This window comes from Erpetoichthys calabaricus, chromosome 17, assembly GCF_900747795.2.
Source record: "Erpetoichthys calabaricus chromosome 17, fErpCal1.3, whole genome shotgun sequence".
NCBI classification, from domain to species: domain Eukaryota; kingdom Metazoa; phylum Chordata; class Cladistia; order Polypteriformes; family Polypteridae; genus Erpetoichthys; species Erpetoichthys calabaricus.
This window is the reverse complement of record NC_041410.2, coordinates 6,757,247-6,777,485: the sequence shown is the minus strand read 5'-3', so window position 1 is coordinate 6,777,485 and position 20,239 is coordinate 6,757,247. Positions and strand designations below refer to the sequence as shown.

The following is a 20,239-nucleotide window of genomic DNA, read 5'->3' as shown; positions in this document are numbered from 1 at the left end:
TTTGGTATGAAGTTCATTTTTATAACTGCAAAGTGGGACTTTGCAGTTAATTGCCATTCATCTGATCACTCTTCAGAACATTCTGGAATCGATGCAAACTGCCATCATAAAAACTGAGGCAGCCAACTTTGTGAAAATTCATATTTGTGTCATTCTCCAAACTTTTGGCCACGACTGTATAGAGAGTGATCCGGGTGGCAGAACAGTTTTACAGTAAGCATCGTGTACTGTAAATTTCTTTCCATATTTTGTCTAATGTGAGCTTTGGCAGGTTAAGTCACTCTTACCAGCCATCCCTCCTTCACTTCAGAACAGGTAACCCACCTGAAGCTAAGCATTTTTGGGCCTGGCCAGTACTTGGATGGGAGACCATCTAGGAAAAGCTTGGGTTGTTGCTTAAAGAGGTGTTGGTGAGACGAACAGGGGGTCTGTGGTGCGGAGTCCCAGTGCAGAGATGGGGACACTGTGCTGGAAAATGGCGTCATCCTCTGGATGAGATGTAAAGCCGAGGTTGTCACTCTCTGTGGTCCTAAAAGATCCCTGGGCATCCTTTGAAATGAGTAGGTTATTACCCATTGTCCTGCCCAAATTGCCCACCCACCACGGCCTGTTCATTCTGGGGCCCCTAATCACCCCCTTCCTCAAATTGGCTAACTATCTCTGTCTCTCACCCCTTTACCACTTAAAAGCTAATGAGTGGGTGACTGTACTTGGTACAAAATGGCTGCCATCACATCATCCAGGTGGATGCTGCACATTGGTGGTCCCCGTCACTGCACTGGGGCATTGGGACTCAAACACAGACCACAGGGTAAGCACCCTGGTCTTGCTAACACCTCTTGCAGCAGCAACCCAAGCCACTTCCTAGTTGGTGTACTATTCAAATACTGGCCAGATGCCACAAGGTTAGCGTCAAGGGGTCCGGGGTTTAGTTTCACGGCGTGTAGCATCTAAATGACAGTTCTGAGGCGAGGACAGGCCACATGTGGAGGAGTGAAGCTCACTAAAGTTTAGGCCAGCTCCTCGCAGGTGGCCGCCAGCCATTTCTCCGCCAGAAATCGCAGGTGGGAAGTCTTTACCTGGCTGGCCTCGGCGGGCGCATGTGTGCGCATCTTTTTTTCCTTCCCTGCCCAATTTGATAGCCATGTTTATATGAACAGGGGCTTTTTATCAGCCCAGGAGATTAGCCCTCCAAGGCTGTGAGCCTCTATAAAAAGCTGGAAGATCCTGGTCTCTCGCCGCTGTGCTCGCTCCCAGATGCCAGGCGCACATTTCATTCAGCATCTTCCCATAATGTTTTACCAGAGCTGGCTGTGTAACATGGAGGGCTGGCGTAAGTACTGTGGTCTCGTTTTAAAAACATGGCCTTCTTTAAACGAATCAATAAACAGATGGATTGGGTTACTGGTGTTTTTGTGTCTGTGTGTGTGTGTGTGTGTGTGCTTTGTTTTTGTTGCGCAGACAGATGACACCCGTCGTTTTTCTCCAAAGCTGCTAGGGTAGTTTCATCGGTGGGCTCAGGAGGTTACCCAGTGAGACCCGCACTCTCATGCCAGGCATGAGGCTTGTAAACAAGCAGACGTACGCACACTCGAGGATTTATGTCGCCGTGCGCCACACATTTTCAGGCCGTCTCACCAGGTGACCTATTATTATTTTTCAGACAGCCATTGTGAGATCGTGATTGCTCGTCAGGGCAGGTGTTAGGTGTGCTTAGCGACTGCGTGGACCCTTGGCCGATGCCTGCCCGTACTGACGTGTCTGTTTTCTTTTTCTGCTCACCTTTGTCTCATTCTCTTGTGTTTCCAGAAGGTGCCTTGCGGCCCAGCGAGACGGTCTCTGACTCCGGCTCCCCGCCCACGGTGGTCCAGACTGGTGTTCCTACCCAGGTGGTGCAGCAAGTCTCGCAGCAGGTAAAGTAGTGCAAGCCAGCGTTCAGATCATCCATCTGTCCTTATTCTATAGAGTAGCTTTCATGGACCGCATCTTCACCACAGCACTCATAATATGATACAGGTTAAGGTCCAGGGACGTGCGGGATATCATCATCCACATCACCATTGTCTTCATACTATTATAAGTCTTTGTTATCATTGCACATATACAATGAAACTGCAGATGTACAATGAAATTGGATGCCAGCCAATCAGTGCAAAGCAAACAGGTTTTATAAAAACTGTAAGGACGTACACAGCGTGCCACACATAATTCTGCTGGTAGGAGATTGTGCCGACTGTAGACATTATTCATCCAGCAAAATGTCATTATGATGAAAAGCAACAGGTACACAAACAGAGCACTGCGCCACCGTGTCTATGCATGCCGCCACACTCCTAGAGAGACATTACAGTATATGGGGTCTTTTTGTCACATGTATAGAGTCCAGTGATAGTCTTACTTGCATGACCTAATCAACATGCAACACATCACCGTTCTTCATTCGACTTTAGCTGATGATGCCTATGTTGACAACATGCCAAGCAGGGTTGACCAGGCTGTCCAATACCAAGCAGCATCCCAGACGTGCCAAAGGACTAAGGACATTATTTCAGATTAATTTGGAGGGCATTATGGGTAACTGGGTTCGGTTTTCACTTTGCGGAGTTTGCTCTTCTTCTCCATGTGGGTCGAGTTAACTGGTTGCTCTAGTGTGAGTGAGGGTGCCCTGTGACAGACTGGTGACCCATCCAGAGTTAGTTACAGCATTCGACCTGACTGTAGCCTTGACATAGAATAAGTAGGATGAGATAATTAATGGCAGGCTGTAGTCATTCTGCCTTCACTGGTTTTTGATCATCCACAGGCACTAATATCTAAGTGTACCGCGTACCAGACGGGATAGGCCCCGACCTTGAATTGTGCGACAGTGTGTATATGAATGAAAATGTCAGGCTGCATCCGGTCACTGCCAACCTGCTAGCTGATGTGTTTAGCAAAAACTGAGGCTACTGAAGGCCTCCTTCACAATTACATGTAAAATCAGCCTGTCAGTAATAGTTATAGTGGTTTTCATAACGGGCGCCACAAGAAGATGCCATGCAAAGCAATTAACGAGTTTACAACACAAGAAGAGACCCAAAGGGTGGCACTGTACATCTTCACTCTCAACATGGTGGCATGGGGTCAGTATTTCCTCTTATTATTCTATTATTGTGTGTACAGTTGTGGCTCAGGCATTCTGTTTACAGTTACATTTACTGTTCTGTACCATTTTTATGTTGTATGATTCCTGGTGGAGCAAATTCATTTTTCCTTTGGAATCATCTATCTTATAGTGCGTTTCCTATCTATGTATCTATCTATTATATAGTGCCTTTCATATCTATCTTATAGTGCCTTTCCTATCTATTATATAGTGCCTTTCATATCTATCTATCTGTTATATAGTGCCGTTCCTATCTATCTATCTATCTATCTATCTATCTATTATATAGTACCTTTCCTATCTGTCTGTCTATCTGATAAATAGGAAAGGCACTAAATAATAGATGGATACAGATGAAAGACATTATACATCTGTCTATCAGATCTATCTATCAGATAGTGTCTTTCATATGTATACGTCTATTATATAGTGCCTTTCATATCTATCAGATAGATAGAGTATGAAAGGCACTATCCATCTATCTATCTATTAGATAATGCCCTTCAAATCTATTATATGGTACCTTTCATCTATCTATTTAACAATCAATCATAGTGGTGTCTTTCATATCTATCCATTTATCATACTGTACTTTTCTGATCTGTTTTATATAATTCATTGCATGTGTCTATTGTACAATTACAGTTTATATAGTGCCTTTTTAGATCTAGAATTCTTATATAGCACCTTTCACTTGTGTGTCTATCATTCTTATTCAGTGCCTTTCATATCTATCCTCTTATTATGTAGTACCTTTCACCTATCTAATATACTTTTTTTTTAGACCTGTTTTATATAGTGCCTTGAGATTTATGTATTGTGTAGTACTTTTCAGATCTGTCTATCATTCTTATATAGTGCTTTCCACTAGTATTATTATTCTTTCTTTGTGGGGCAGGCTTATTGTTAGTATCAGAAAACTACAAAACATCACACAAAGTCAAAAAACTTTTATATAGTGCCTTTCCACTATGAACACACCCCCTTACATTTGGCCACAGTGGTACGTTGGGTCATTTGAAAGGGCCACGCTCCAAGGATGGACTGAATAGGCGAGTCAGGGCTAGAAAGGGATGTCTCTAAACTTGTCCAAGGTTACCAGAAATTATCCAGAGATGTCAGGATGTATTCCAGCTTTGTTTTATATGGGATTTTTCAGAGTGTCATTATAAGGCCATGTACAGTACTGGCACTGACGCCCCTCTTTTCTCTTTTTTGTTTCCTGCAGCGCCTACTGGTTCAAGGAGACGTATCCGCCAAAGTGTCCGCAGTGACTCCCCTCCAGCTACCAGGGGTTCAGCAAGTCACAGTTCAGCAACAGGTAAGGCAGAAGGCAGGTTTGTATGGCTTAGACGTGTCTAATGTTGATGGCGATCAGAACAAAAAGGGCGCCACTAGAGGGGCAGCAGTCTATTTATGCCCACCACCAGTCTATTAAGGGAGAAATTCCTGTTTAACCCGCCTTGCCATATGGGTGCAGCAGAAAGCACCAGACCCAGACGAGTCCCGCTGGTCAGAAGATAAGAAAAGCAGTGATGGTTTTGCATGGGTTAGTGACAGGGTGGCACCACCAGGTTGTAAGCTTCATGTGTTGTTGATTTTATATAATAAACTCAGAGTCTGAAGGAAGTCCTGAAAGAGAGCTGACTCATAGCTGAGAAGGCACAAGTCTGAAATCTGATTTGAGAGAAGGCATAGGGAAATAAATAGCGCTGGCATCAATAGAGGCATTTGGAAAAAGTCGCAATGTGAAAGAAAAATAGTCTGTAAAAATAATGACATTATGAAATAAAACCAGTAACAATAAAATAATGACTTTGTCTCTCTATTATATAAAAAAATCCTGGGACAAGACAAGACTTTTTCAAGAGATTTTTTCAAGTCCCGCCCTCCTCTCAACCATTTCCAGTTAACGGCCCACACCCGCGGTCCTCTCACCTCTCATTCGTGTGAATGCTTTTGTCAGACATTTCCTGCTCTCTCAGCTCTTATAAATTTTAACGTTTTCCTCACTTTAAATTCACAATTTAACAAGACGTATTATGTCCAAATCTTATTGAAAGAATTTCATCATGAAGGGTTATCAACAGTAAAAATGAGTACACAGGCTATCGTAGCACCGAGAAACTAGGAAGTCAAACGAATTACAGTAATCCCTCACTTATCGCGGGAGACAGGTTCCAAGGCCGACCGCGATAACTGAATTTCCGCGAAGTAGGGACACTATATTTATTTAATTATTTAACGTGTATTTGGACGTTTTTAAACCCTCCCTGTATTGTTTACAACCCACCATTTACTCTATTTAAAACAGGGACAACTGCTAAACAATATGAAATTGGTAGATAAGTTTACACTTACTGTATAGCGAAGTACACGTAGCAGCTTGTAGGCGGTCATGACGTCGTCGACCTTGTTGCAAAGATTCCTAAAGCAGATTTCATCCAGACTACTGCCTTATCACGTCCACTTGCAACTCGTTTTGCACCCTGGTTAAAGGACACTGCGGCCGTAGATCTTATATGCTTTTCCTCCTTTTTAAATAAAAAGAATCGATGTCCTGCAGCGGTGTAGCTGTTCACTTCCTTCAACATATCCAAAACTTTTACCTTTTCTGCAATCATTTGCATCTTCTGTTGGTGCTTGGACACGGCCCCTGAAGCATTAGCACGTTAATGATGAATGAGTGAGATGAGACTTCCTGGTTAATGCAACACTCCATCACTGAGTCAATCAGCAGCACACAGGAACTTAACTGCGTGCTCTGATTGGGTAGCTTCTCAGCCATCCGCCAGTAGCATCTCTTGTATGAAATCAACTGGGCAAACCAACTGAGGAAGCAAGTAAAAAGACTCATTGTCCGCGGAAACCCGCGAAGCAGCGAAAAATCCGCGTTATGAATTTAGATATGCTTACATATAAAATCCGCGAAGTCGTGAATCCGCGAAAAGTGAACCGCGAAGTAGCGAGGGATTACTTTAACACCAAAATGTCAATCGGTTACACGGCAAAATTGGTTAAATGCGTATCAATAGACTCTGCTGAAACAGTTGGTGGTGATCATGCAGAAGATGAAAACATCAACTTTCAATATCACAACGAATATCTACAACCGTTAACACCGTCCAGTCTTCCTCCGCATGAATTACTGTTGAAAGAAAGATGAATCCAACAAAGGTAATGTAGTCCATCTTCAAGGATAACATTAGACACCAAAGGCGATCCTGATATGCCATTCATATTAAAACGTTTCCCGTTAGAATAGCTTTTGCAAAGACAATCAACTAATCTCAGAGCCAAACATTCAAAAAGGTCATTTAATTTAATAGAAACGAAATTCACTCATAGGCAGTTATACGTTGCATTGTCACAATGTAAGTCCAAACACAGAATCAAAATTCAATGAGATATTGATGAAAATTTAATTCAAAAAAATTGTTTTTACTGAAGTTTTACAGTAAAGGTGTAAGTTTAAAAAGTATTTACGTGTTACTTTCAAAGCCAAACAGAACAAAATCGTATTTCGCAACAAATAACTCTAACACAACATGAAACATAATAAAACGTAATGATTTGAAAGTAAATTATTTTTTAATATGGTTAATTACTCACTGTAATGTAAAATAGTTAGTTCTATTATGCATATGTAACAATTCCCATGAGAATCAAAATCTGTATAAATTGTACATCTGCATCCCCATTAGCAAAGAGGCTAGCGTGTAGTGCCGGCCCAGGGGGTTGGCAAGTGAAGCGTGCAGGGGGCAGAGCCCCCTAGTATTACATAATAAAAAATAATTTATTGATGCATTATATGCATTGCTGTACTTTTGAATGCAACTATTAATTTCATAATTTGCCATTTTATGTATTTCAGTTTGGCACAAATGGTGTTCTATAATAATAATCTTGTCTAGAATACAAATACATAAAAACATATAATAACTAGCTGTGTAAGCCCATGCTGTAAAAAGCCTGGGCTCCTAGAAACTATTGAAATCGTCAGAAAACAAATTGAAATGCAGACTCGGCGGTTTCGCTTTGCGGACGTGCTCGCCTACCTTGTCTATCAATGGCTAAGCGAGTTTCTCTCTCGTTTGTCTTTCCTCGGCGGTCTCACTTTGGTGACGGAGTCACTTTCTTTCAGCTTCATGACTCGTTAACATGGGTTGCCTTGCCAGCTCTTTGAGCTTCATGCTGTAGCCTTGCATTTCCGGCCCGGACACACACACTTCCACGTGTAGACATTTATATATAAGATAATCATAATAATTCTTCTTTACATTTCTATAGTGCTTTTCTCACTACTCAAAGCACTTTGCAAACTCCATGCAGGGAGGACCTGCGATGCAAACCCATGTTATCCTTACTGCAAGACAGCAGCGCTACCATTGGTGTAAATACAATCAGCGCTTATCTCTTCACGATAAACTCAGGACTAGTTAAAGTGGCCAAGGAGCTCATGATTGTCCTTTTACCGGAGTGTGACCAAGTCTTGTCATTGCTTTCAGCTTTATTGCCTGGTTTAGTGGACTCACGAACCAGAACTAAAGAAAGTTCCGGTAGATACCCAGACATGCAGCCAAGATGGTTGGGGCTGACATGGAGGATTTGGGAAGTGTGTGTGTGTGTGCGTCGGAGGGTAATGTTGGAAAACCAGGAAATCATCTCAACCGATGACAGACGCCCATTGAACTTAAAAGTAAATCAGGAAGGAGAGTCGCTTTCAAAACCCACACAAATCGCTCCAGAAATTCCTTTCTCCCTTGTTGCCAGACATCCTTTTAACAAGGAATATCAGCCATAATAATAGCAACAATAAAAAAATCACAAGTATCAAGTATTTTTCATGTACCCATTCTAGATAAAATGAACGTACAAACTGCTAGAAGTAATTGTAACAAAAATATCCATCCATCCATTATCCAACCCGCTATATCCTATCTACAGCGTCACGGGGGTCTGCTGGAGCCGATCCCAGCCAACACAGGGCGCAAGGCAGGAAACAAACCCTGGGCAGGGCGCCAGCCCACCGCAGTGTAACAAAAATATCTGTTTTCGAATTTCTGTGTAAATGTTAACCTGTCTTGTCTCTGTATGTTTGTTTTATTTCATTTTTTCTGTTATTGGATGCAATTAAGAAGGCAAAAACGTCACATTTTCTTACATAAACATGACCAATAAAAACCTTGAACTGTGAATAGAGTACTCCAGATGAGACCTCACTAGTGAGTTATTAACTTAAGCATAACATCCCTTGAGGGGTGCTATATAATTTAATAATGAGAATTATTTCTATTTATATTATGCTTGTCTTACTACTCAATGCACTTCAGTGAGTGGGGGGGGCACTTCACCCACCACTAATGTGCAGCACCCATCTGGATGATGTGACGGCGGCCATTTTAGGGCCAGTGCACTCAGCACACATGAGCTGTTAGGTGATGAAGGGCTGAGAGAGACAAGGGGTGATTAGGGGGGCAGAATGACCAGGCTCTGGTGGGCAATTTAGCCAGGACATCAGGGTACACGCTACTCTTTACGAAAGATGCCCAGGGATCTTTAATGACCACAGTCAGCACCTCGGTTTTATGTTTCATTTAAAGGACCGGTGCCATTTTACAGCACAGTGTGCCCCATCACTGCACTGGTGGCACTGGGATCCCCATTCACACCACAGGGTAAACACCCCCTGCTGGCCTCACCAACACCTCTTTAAGCAGCAACCCAGGCTTTTCCTAGATGATCTCTGATCCAAGTATTGGTCGGGCCCGAACATCCTATTAACATCGTATTATTTAACATCCTATTAGTCTTCTTAATCGCTTCTGTGCACTCTCTTGAAGTTGACAGTGGCCAGTCTCCGCTATGATTTCTCACAGGGTGTATTTTCAAGTGTGTGTCAGACCTCCCCATTGTGTATTCAGGTCACATGTTTCTACTTCCCACGTGTAATACTTCACATTTTACTTACATTAAAAATTCAACATCCTCAAATCCGCCCAGGCCTGCATGCTGTCCAAGATCCCCTTTAACATGTCAACAGATTCTCCGTTATCTGCTCTTCCACCTATTTTGGTATAATCTGCAAACCTAACCAGCTTACTGATGATATTCTTACCGGATTGTTTATGGGTATTAAAAAGAGCAGCACAGACCCCCTGAGAGACACCACTTTTAACATTACTAGCTCCCCTTTACCGTAACCCTTTGCTTCCTTTGTCTGAAACAAATTTGTACCCACCTACATGCCACACCTTGAATTCACACTTCATTTAGTTTGCCACTCATGCGGAACCTTATGGAGAGCCTTCTGAAAGTCCAAATAAATAAAGTCACATGCACGTCACTGATTGTAGGCTTTTGTTGCTTCCTCACAGAATTCAAGTCAAGTTTATTTATAAAGCACGTTTAAAAACAGCCAACGCTGACCAAAGTGCTACACGATCATAAATAAATTTATCGCATAAATATCATCCATCCATCCATTATCCAACCCACTATATCGTAACTACAGGGTCACGGGGGTCTGTTGGAGCCAATCCCAGCCAACACAGGGCGCAAGGCAGGAAACAAACCCCAGGCAGGGTGCCAGCCCACTGCAGGGCACACATACACACACACACCAAGCACACACTAGGGACAATTTAGGATCGCCAGTTCACCTAACCTGCATGTCTTTGGACTGTGGGAGAAAACCCACACAGACACGGGGAGGACATGCAAACTCCACGCAGGGAGGACCTGGGAAGCGAACCCGGGTCTCCTAACTGCAAGGCAGCAGCGCTACCTACTGTGCCACCGTGCCACCCACATAAAATTTAAATAAAATAAATTAAAATAATAGCAGCAAGATGACAATAAAAGAAAGGCCAAAGATGTCTCACTCACACCATTGATTCAAAAGCCAGTGTGAAGAAGAGTGTCTTCAGTAATGACTTAGATTTGACTAACGAGGGGGCCATTCTGATAAATTCCGGTAAACTGTTCCACAGAGAGGAAGCCCAATCTCCTCTCCATTTACACCTTGATCTTGGCACCACTAGGAGGAACTGGCTAGACCAGGGGTCACCAAGTCCAGTCCTGGAGGACCACCGTGGCTGCAGGTTTTCATTTTAACAAATGACCTGTTTGTGCTGCTAATTAACTTCTTGTGAATTGTTTTAAGATTTGTTCCTCTGAATTTCTTCATCGTTCCTCTGAATTGCTTCATTTCTTTCCTTAAATGGCACCCAAACAGAAATGACATGTGAAGTGAAGCAGCCAACAGAAGACCAACTTAGTCAGGGCCTCAAACTCCAACCAATTTCACTCCAACCAGCTGCTTAATGAGGTGCCGATTCTTGTCGTTAATTAATCCAGCTCTTTAATTTCGTGGCTTGTTGCTGCTCTCGTGGTGCATTAGCAGACATTTCCGAAATTGTTGATTTTCTCTTTCCTAAGAGCACTGGGGACCTGAGCAAATCAACATTCCTGAGACCTTCATCTTTCTTTATTTTCAGATATTGTATGATGGACACCAGTTGTTTTGGCTCATTTTGTACCTCACTATTGTTTGGCTGCTAATTAAGGAAAAAGAAATAATTAAGGGGTCTAAGTCTTCAAACGCAAGCCAATTAAAATTAGTTCAAAAGAAGATAATTAGCAGCAAAAACAGGTCAATCATTCAGAAAAGGGTTAGAATGAAAACGTGCAGCCACAATGGTCCTCCAGGATCTCTGGGCTAGACGACCCAAGTGCCCTCTGTGGGGTTGTAAATATTTAGAAGATCCGAGAGGTAAGGAGGTGCCAGTCTGTTTAAGGTATTTATAAACCAATAACACAATTTTAAAATCAAATCGAAAATGAACTGGAAGCCAATGAAGAGAGGCGAGTACTGGAGAAATACGGTCACGTTTATGAGTGAAAATTCCAGCAGATTAGTGAAATGCGGCACTTCCCCATTTGAATCCATGATATCTGCAGCATGCAGCTTACCTGAAGATGCTAATGACAGGTGATTCTTTACAAGACTGTTGTTAGTCGTGGCACAACGGTCTGGTCTGGTCACTTCACACCACTCTCACAAGCATAAGACCTCTAAAGTCTTAGCTGTGGTGCAGAAGGTTACTTGGGACAAACCATGCCAGTTATTTCTCTCATGGACTTGTCTACAGTTACTGGGCATGGCTGTTAACTCCCAGAGGCTTATCAGCATGGCACAGAGGGAGCCTCTATTTGTGCACCAGACAGTGGTCAAACTGGCCTCTCTTCACTATTAGACAGTGGCTGTCATGCTGAAGAGAGAAGGCACACCACAAGGGTAAGGAAACGGAATCATCTGTGCCAGCAATCAGAAGGTTGCCAGGTCAAATCCCATAAACACCAGAAATGACTCTACTCCGTTGGGCCCTTGAGCAACCCTAACGCCTAACCCTTAACCTGCAATTGTGCTCTCCTGGGTATGACGTTAATCTGCATCCAGCCCAGTGAGCAGGTCCTCCAACTTGTAGGGAAAACTTTATGGTTGGCACTCCAGCCACTGTAAAAATAAAAAAAAAAAACCTCACCCTGTTCAGTGTGGTACTGAGGTGTCACCCATTGCACAGCTGCACTCGGATCCCAATCCAGGTGGTTCGCTGTGTGGTGGGTGCGGAAATGCGCTGTAATCTGCACATGCTCCCGAACACAGCCTGAGCTCATTACCGAGAAGTCTAAATATGACTGTCAAAGCAAAAATCGGAACCGAGGAATGAGTGCGAGAAACACTGCAAAGGGTCCTATTGGAAAGGGATTCAAGAAGATATTTGAGAGCAAAACTGTGAGGTTTTGTTAAGTTATCCACAAGCTTGGATAATGCAAAGGTCACGGTCGCTGTCTTTTATCTTCTTATATAATAAGCCACCGTGGCTGTCCGTTTGTCTGTCCAGGATTTTAAATCACCTGTAGCTCGCAAACCGTTTGACCTGAAATTTGGTACACACATACTACGTGACCTCTACTATCTGCTTTCGGGGTGATGTTTGACCTCCAAGGTTAATCCTCTTTTTATTTTATAGTAGAATCAACTCTCGGCAGCGACCAGCAGGGTGGCGGTGTGGCGCATGCATATGGGCGCCGTTCTCATCCCTACCACGTTCGCTGTCACTTCCCCTACCTTTTCATATCTTAAATCATTGTTGAGGCAGATTGAAGACTTAAGTGCCAGCTTAAGTGAAAAATTAAGGAAAAACGTACTAAGAAATTGCAACACAAACCAGTTTTAATGCGAAAAGATGGCGATGGAAGAAGAGAAGAAGTGGGCCGCTAGAGTGGAGAAAAGAAGACTTGCTCAGGAAGCAGCAAGCGCATCAATGGGCACCGTTCTCACCCCTACCACCTTCGCCGTCACTTCCTCTACCTTTTCATATCTTAAACCATTCTTGAGCCAGATTGAAGACTTAAGTGCCAGCTTAAATTAAAATTTAAAGATAACGTACTACCGGTAAGTAAATGCAACACAAACACTGACTTAATCAGTTTCAATGTGAAAAGATGCCGACGAAAGAAAGAGAAGAAGCAGGCCGCTAGGGTGGAGAAAAGAAGAGCTGCTCAGGAAGCAGCAAGCGCATCGACTTCTGAGCAAACGAATGATAAATGTACAGAGAAAGAGGATGAAGACTAGGAATGCTCAAGTCAAGTGTATTGCAGTGCGCTGTTACTGGTATGAAATAATTCATGACGTTGTGCGACATACAGCCCTGGATATTACTCGACAGCAACCCTGATGCAAACCCGGAGAAAATGGTAAATTCAAAATGGTGATGTGGCAGGGCACAAAAATAATGAACACCTTTTAAAACAGATACATGAATAAAACTAAATGGCACCAGTGGATTCAGAAAGATCAAAGGAGTGCATGAATGAGAGCCAGTGGCCAAACAGAAATCTAGCTCAGTCACAGTCATATCAGAAATGGCCGTTTCTACTTGTATTTGTCTCCCAGAGTTACTGGACTGGGCAGTTACCGACTGCTAATAAAGATGATATAAATGGCTAGTTATGTCATCGTGCTGGTCACTCGAGTCACAGCCTGCCCAGGTCAGTTTAGCCGATGGAACCCTTCAGTTAACTCCCTGAAGATTATGTCCAAGACACAGACGGCTAGCTGAGTCATATCAGGCTGGTCACTTATGTCACAACCTTCCCAGGCCAGTTCAGTTAACCCCCACCCCAGTGTTCATGGCTATGGCACAGACAGCTAGTTCAGTCACATCCAGCTGGCTGGTCACTTCAGTCACAGTCATATCAGAAGTAGTCAATTTACTTAAAGGCACCCCAGGCAGTTTGTAAAAAGGGCATTTAGCCCCTCCAGACTGTGGTCAGGGTGATCACTTAACTCACAGGAAACCCCTGGCTGTAACTGGACATACAGTACCAGGTGACTCAGCCATCCAGATAAAAGGCAAAAAAAAACAAAAGAAAGAAAAGAATGGAGAACTTTTACTCACCAATGATGGTGTTCACAGTTGGCGTAGGAGCAGCTGGACCTCAATTTAGTTCTGACCATGACTTCCTTTTTTGTGTATTGCACAGAGGTCTGTGGTCCAGTCTACAGCTCAGACTCCAAAGACAGCACAGGTCCAGCAGCTGGCCGTCCCGGGGCTACAGCAGGTTCATGTATCTCAAGAGGTAAGGTGACTCCAGGCACAGCTGGCCACTTCTCTTGTTGGATATAAGCTTGCCAGGGGCAACTTTAGTATAGCTGGATGTTAAAATAGAAGTCAGTGGAGAATCTATACAGAGTCCATAGTGACTTATCGAGACCCCATCTGAACTGTATGTAGCTGAAGGCCAGTCACATGACACTCCCCAGTTAGACCACCTTTCATTCTATAAACATCCCTTCATCTGCTTGTTGATTTTATTTGAATGTCCAACTGGCTGTCTGCCATTTGTCATTGTGTTTTCTGTCACTGTCATCCTAGAGTGCAGTGAGGGTGGGGGGAACCAGGCAGCCCCAGGAAAACGCAAATGTCAGAAAGGAACATAGAGGCCTTGCCGCAGAAGTCCAGGACCACAGCAATGTGTGACTCATTAAGCCCCCTTCATCAAGCTTAGAGCTTAGTGGTCTGGACGTGCAGCTTCAATCATGGACACGACGAGCCCTAGAGCCGGAGAGCAGGCCTTGGTGCAAATACTGTTGTGTGTGGTTAGCGTTACCGCTGTTGCCATCCAAACTGGTGACTTTGAGGTGTGTAGAGGAGACTGCCATTGGAGTGAGTGGTCAGGTGATTAGTTTCCACCAGGTCAGCTCTACAGGTCTTCCTGCTTGCTTCATAGGGAGTTTGGGGGCGTTAGGGGGGGGGGGGGGGACTCTTGGGTGTTGGTTGGTAGCAAAAAGTAGTTGTTAAGAGACCATCTGAAGTCCCATCCCCGGGCCACCTATCCTGTTTTAAAGGTCACCTCCAGACCCCAAGTGGCTGGGGGAGATGGGCTTGGGAGTCCCAAAAGTCGTGGAGGTGGCTGTGTGCGAGAAGCTGTCCGCATCATCGCCAAAGTAGCTGGCAGCTTGGACTGTGCATCCCAGAAAAGAGTGTGGTGTTTATAGACAGGGTGATGTGCTGTCCATGCCAAATGTCCTGCCCTTGGACTATGAAGTGTGTCCTGAGTGGTGGGATGTAGGGACGCAGTGGGTACTGTTAAGGTGGCATCTGAAAGACTGTACTGTTCCTTTAGGAGTGTGAGTGTTCAGGGGACCTGTAAGTGTGTAAGTGTGTGGTCTGCTGCATTCTGAGAGTGTTGTGTATCCTGACCCGAGTGGGTTGGGGGGGTTAATGTTCTTTTTTTGGGAGCCTCCAGGGTGAGTTGTGCCAGCCTCTTTAGACTATTCATCTTCTGCCCGCTGTTTGTTTGTAGGTGCAGCAGCTCCAGCAGGTGCCAGTTCAGCAGGTCTACTCCAGCCAGGTGCAGTATGTCGAAGGAGCAGATGCCAGCTACACCACTAGCACTATGTGAGAGCTCATCTTTTAATGGCTGCCATGCCCCATGGAGTAATGTATACATTTCACCTCTCCTCACTAACCTTTGTCTCCTTCCTTTCCGCCCTGCAGCCGTTCCAGCAGCTACCCCTACACAGAGACCTCCCTATACACTCAGGCGACCCCTGCATCCTATTACGAGCCTGCCGGAGCAACCGCTCAAGTCAGCACGCCAGTCACTTCACAGGCCGTGCCCAGCACTGGGGGCACTGTGCCAATGTATGTGTCAGGTGGCCAGATTGTTGCTAACCCCAGTGCTGCGACAGGCACCACGGCGGGCACGGGCCAGGCTACCAACACAGCTGGAGGTAGCTACGTCATCCAGGGAGGATACATGCTGAGCAGTACCAGTCAGAGTTACTCACATACAACCCGCGCCTCTCCCGCCACAGTGAGTACCAAAGCCATGGGGCAACAACCTGAACTGCACACTGGCATTGGAGCCTAATTGAAAGGTCTTATGTTTCCCTGAAGGTCCAATGGTTGGTGGACAACTATGAGACAGCAGAGGGAGTGAGCCTGCCACGCAGTACCCTCTACTGTCACTACTTGCTGCACTGCCAGGAACAGAAGCTCGAACCCGTCAATGCCGCCTCATTTGGCAAGCTGATCCGCTCAGTGTTCATGGGGCTGCGCACCAGGAGGCTTGGCACCAGGTATTTAGATTTAGATTAGACAGCTTGGCACTAAGTGTGGTCCATGTAATGGGGTAATAAGCAATGGATTTGTGGAAAATAGAAATGGTCTTGAATGATGGCAGGACATCAGAAAGGGATTCAAGAAAATATTCGAGAGGTTTTGTTAGGTTATCCACAAGCTTGGATAATGCAAAGGACAAGGTCCCTGTCTTTTATATGAAATAATTCATGGCGTTGTGCGACATACAGCCCCAGACGTTACTCCATAGAAACCCTGATGCACACCCGTAGAAAATAGTAAATTCAAAATGGCGATGCGACAGGGCACGAAAATAATGAACACCATTTAAACAGGTAAATGAATAAAAATAAGTGGCACATATGGATTCAGAAAAATCAAAGGTGTGCATGAACAAGAGCCAGTCGTCACACTGGCCGAACAGAAATCTCTCTCTTTCACACTCATACCAGAAATGGCTATTTTACCTGTATCTGTCTCCCAGAGTTACTGGGCAGGGAAGTTGCCAGCTGCTAATAAAGATGATACAAATGGCTAGTTAAGTCATCGTGCTGGTCACTCAAGTCACAGCCTGCCCAGGTCAGTTTAGCCGATGGCACCTTTCAGTTAACTCCCAGAAGATTATGTACAAGACACAGACGGCTAGCTGAGTCATATCAGGCTGGTCACTTATCTCACAGTTAACTCCCCAGGGTTCATGGCTATGGCACAGACAGCTAGTCTGGAATGATGGCAGGATATGTAGCAGGGTGTCGTTGGCATCTACGGCGCTCACCATGCGTGTTTTTAATCTTTCAGAGGCAACTCCAAGTACCACTACTATGGGCTTCGAATTAAAGCCAGCTCTCCACTGTTAAGGTTGATGGAGGACCAGCAACACTTAGCTATGAGACAGCAGCCCTTCTCCCAGAAACAGAGGTAGGCACTGCTGCATGCTGGACGGCAGAAATATCTGAAGAGACGTGGACACCTCATTCCCTCTTCTTTTCTTGTGTTATTTTTGACAGACTTAAACCTGTGCAAAAGGTGGAGGGCATGACCAATGGCATGGCACTGGGCAATCAGCAGCAGCAGAGTTCTGGTCTTTCAGACATCAGCGCCCAAGTCCAGCAGTACCAGCAGTTCCTTGGTGAGACAACATTTCTACGCCAAAATAAAGCTTTGGGTTGTCAGGGTCTTTTGATTATTCAGCTTACCTTTCCTTACCAAACGTCAAACTTGTGTGTCTACAAAAAGTACCACCTTATATTTTTCTAAACGATGCCTGAAACCTTGACAACTGTTAACCACTCTAGTGTACCTCCTGCACCAACATTTTCCATTTGTGGGGAGGTCATGTCCCGTGTAGTTGGCACCTATGTGCTTGGTGCTTTTTCACTAACCCATTCTTGCCTGATTCCTTTGTCCTTACAGATGCGTCGCGGGCATTGCCCGAGTTTACTGACATTGACCTCCAAGGAAAAGCACTGCCAGATGGGATTGCCCTGGATCACATTAAGGCCTTTCAAGTGCTGTACCGGGAGCACTGCGAGGTGGGTGCATTAAATTGGTCTGTTCCAGACCACCTGAGCCATTTGCCCTTCAGTTTTTGGTACATGTTAGGGTCCCTTTCATCCAGTAGGTGTCACTGTAATGTGACACTTTCAAATGGTACAAGCTATTACTTTCTCAAACATTTCTAAGCATTTTCTGAAATACGGAAACTACTTAGGTGTTGAGTGGAGTTGAACTCTGGGACCTTGTTGGCTGAAGTCCATTGCCAGCCTGTGAATCGTTTGAAGCAAAAAGAATTTTGTTCTGCTTCTACACTATTCAAGGCTGGCATGGACTGGGTGTTGGGCAGGGTCGTGGGGTCCAGCGGCTGTGGAGCATCTGTTGGTGAAGAGAGATTCACTGATTTTGACTTTGCTGATGATGCTGTGGTCTTTAATGGAGGCTCTGATCGGGGGTCTCGAGAGGTTGAATGAAGGGGTCTGAGTGTCTGGGCTTGTGAAGGTCTTGATAAAAACAGGATTAGGTCTTTAATGACCTCTTAGGCACAACCGTCAGCAGTGTGCCTGTCTGAGGGGAGAGTGTTGACCTCGTCGAGAGGTTTACTTACCTCGGCTGTGACATTCATGTCTCTGGTGACTCTTCCTATGAAGCCAGTAGACGGATTGGGAGAGTATGGGGGGGTCATTAGGTCACTGGAAAGGGGTGTGTGGTGCTCCCGGTATCTGCAAAAGGACGAAGGTCCAAGTCTTTAGAGTCCTGGTGCTTCCTGTCTTGCTATATGGATGCGAGACATGGACGCTATCCAGTGACCTGAGACAAGACTGGTCTCCTGTGTCTCTTCAGAGAATCCTTGGGTACTGCTGGTTTGACTTTGTTTTGCTCACAGAGTCCCGAATGAGTCACATTACCTATGAGGGTGTGTCAATTATGGCACTACGACCATGTAGCGTGATTCCCCGAGGGTGATCCAATTCATAGGATCCTCATTTGAGGGCCTGAGTGGCTGGACCAGGCCAAGGGGACGCCCACGTAACACCTGGCTGAGGCAGATAGAGGGTCCTTTCCGGAAGGTGGGACTGGACCGTGTATCTACATAGGGGGGGTTGCTAACAAGGATCCCGAGCTGCTTCGTTGTGTTGTGGGTGTGGCAATGTGCTACCAGTACCTGACCTGAACTGGATTACCCAGAAAACTCAATACTCTCATCTAAGGTGTTTTGCATATTGGGTGCACCTCTAAAATGGTTTTCCATGATTGTACTGGGGAGAATCCTGTAAAAGAGCCTAATATCAACTGGAGTGAGCAGTACAAGTCATCAGCTGACATGCTTATACCTGGTGCTTCCAGCTTTGTTACATCTCAGTCAGGGTTCCAAGTCTTGTTTTATGTCTTTTTTTGTTTAATTTTGAGTCGTTAGCATATGTTAATATTACTTTTGTTTATTGTCTTTTTTTTTTTGTTCTACGCATGTGCTGTGTGTTTTGTGGGTGGTCCTTAAAAGGAAATGCCCTCCACCCTATAAATCCAGGGAGTCTTCCACAGTTGCTTGTGGTTCATGTTGAATGTACTAGTGAGTGGTGTGTTCTTCTGCCTTTTTGTAAATTCAGCGTGCTTTATGATATTTCAGATTTTTTGACTTGGTTTTTGATTTTCTTTTTAGTATACTGTATTGAGACTCTGGTTGTATTAGACTGCCTTATTGTTTCGGGCAAATCCTTTTACCTTTGTGTTCTATGGAGCTTCATTTTTTTGTGACATTAAACTTTTATTTAATATATTCTACAAGCTCTTGTTTGTGTCTTGCTGGGGTTTTTGATGGGATTTCCCCCTCTAGTGGGCATTTTTGGAAGAACAGTTTGAGACGTACATTCTTTGGAACTACCAGTCATAACAAGCTTGTGCTTATACTGTCAATTCAACCCTACACCCCTGTCTTTGTGGCCAAGCAGAGCTCAATATCTGGGGTGATACTTGCAGGTGGCTTCTAATCCAAACATTTTTGTTAAATGTGTTTGCAAAACATGGCCTCTTACTACTGTCACACCCTGCTGCAGTGTCTCAGTCCACCTTAATCTTTCTTTTTTTTTTTTATGTCTGGCTGTTGCTTTGGAGGAATTATTCGTGTTATGTAAGTGCAGTCTTACTTTGAGCATGTGAGTTCACCCTTCCACTTTTCCTCTTCCCGCAGGCCATCTTGGATGTCATGATAAACCTACAGTTCACCCTGGTGGAGACCCTGTGGAAAACATTCTGGAGATTCAATGACAGCCAAACGAATGACACCTCCACCCTGTCTGTGTGAGTGATATACTGTACATGTGCTTTCATCGTCTTCATTCTGCTCGTCACTTTTCTCATATGACGGCACTGTTTTCGCATCGCTTTTACCTTATAGAAGACTTAGTCTCATTGCAGCATGGTTTGTGTGCCTCAATTGGTGACATAACAGACACCATGTATTTAAAGAGCAAAGGGTTGCACTACTCCTCTGTACTAAGGAAAGAAGAATGAAAGCGAATAATTTTGCTTAGGAATACTGCTATTCATTCTTTCTGTCCTTAATGGTGATTTCTAAATAGTAAGCAAATTAGGAGATACAAACACTGCTTCCTTGTGTGATATAGCGGGTCCGCGGTTCGACATGAATAGCAAGCTTAGATAAATAATCGCAGCACTCGCAGCTTAAGGAGGGGGCATGGTAGTGTGGCTGATGCGGTTCCCAGGCACGATGCAGGCATGGGTGTTTCTGTACTGAAATGCACAGGTGTGGGATCGCCCGTGTCCGTAATTGATGTCGGGAGCTGCCAATTGCCAAACCTGTGCCACATCCCCATTATAAATAGTAGGAGCACAAGTGTGGAGAGACATCAAAAAAGAGAGCGGAGGTTAGAGGAGGAAGAAGAAGAAGCTAGAGGCTGAGAGCCGGTGTGGGAGCGAGCAAGAGCAG

The 20,239-nt window shown here is 44.6% G+C and overlaps 1 protein-coding gene across 1 annotated transcript in view; it reads left to right on the top strand.

Annotated features, from left to right (window-relative positions):
- Window positions 1-20,239, top strand: part of LOC114667347 (MHC class II regulatory factor RFX1-like) — a 45,723-nt gene that overhangs the window by 13,847 nt on the left and 11,637 nt on the right. Inside the window, exons 2-11 of the mRNA XM_028822618.2 lie at window positions 1,810-1,913; window positions 4,374-4,466; window positions 13,697-13,792; window positions 15,020-15,114; window positions 15,214-15,532; window positions 15,616-15,797; window positions 16,597-16,716; window positions 16,806-16,927; window positions 17,212-17,330; window positions 19,481-19,590. Coding sequence (XP_028678451.1) covers window positions 1,810-1,913; window positions 4,374-4,466; window positions 13,697-13,792; window positions 15,020-15,114; window positions 15,214-15,532; window positions 15,616-15,797; window positions 16,597-16,716; window positions 16,806-16,927; window positions 17,212-17,330; window positions 19,481-19,590 — 1,360 coding nt within the window. The remainder of the gene's footprint in view (window positions 1-1,809; window positions 1,914-4,373; window positions 4,467-13,696; window positions 13,793-15,019; window positions 15,115-15,213; window positions 15,533-15,615; window positions 15,798-16,596; window positions 16,717-16,805; window positions 16,928-17,211; window positions 17,331-19,480; window positions 19,591-20,239) is intronic.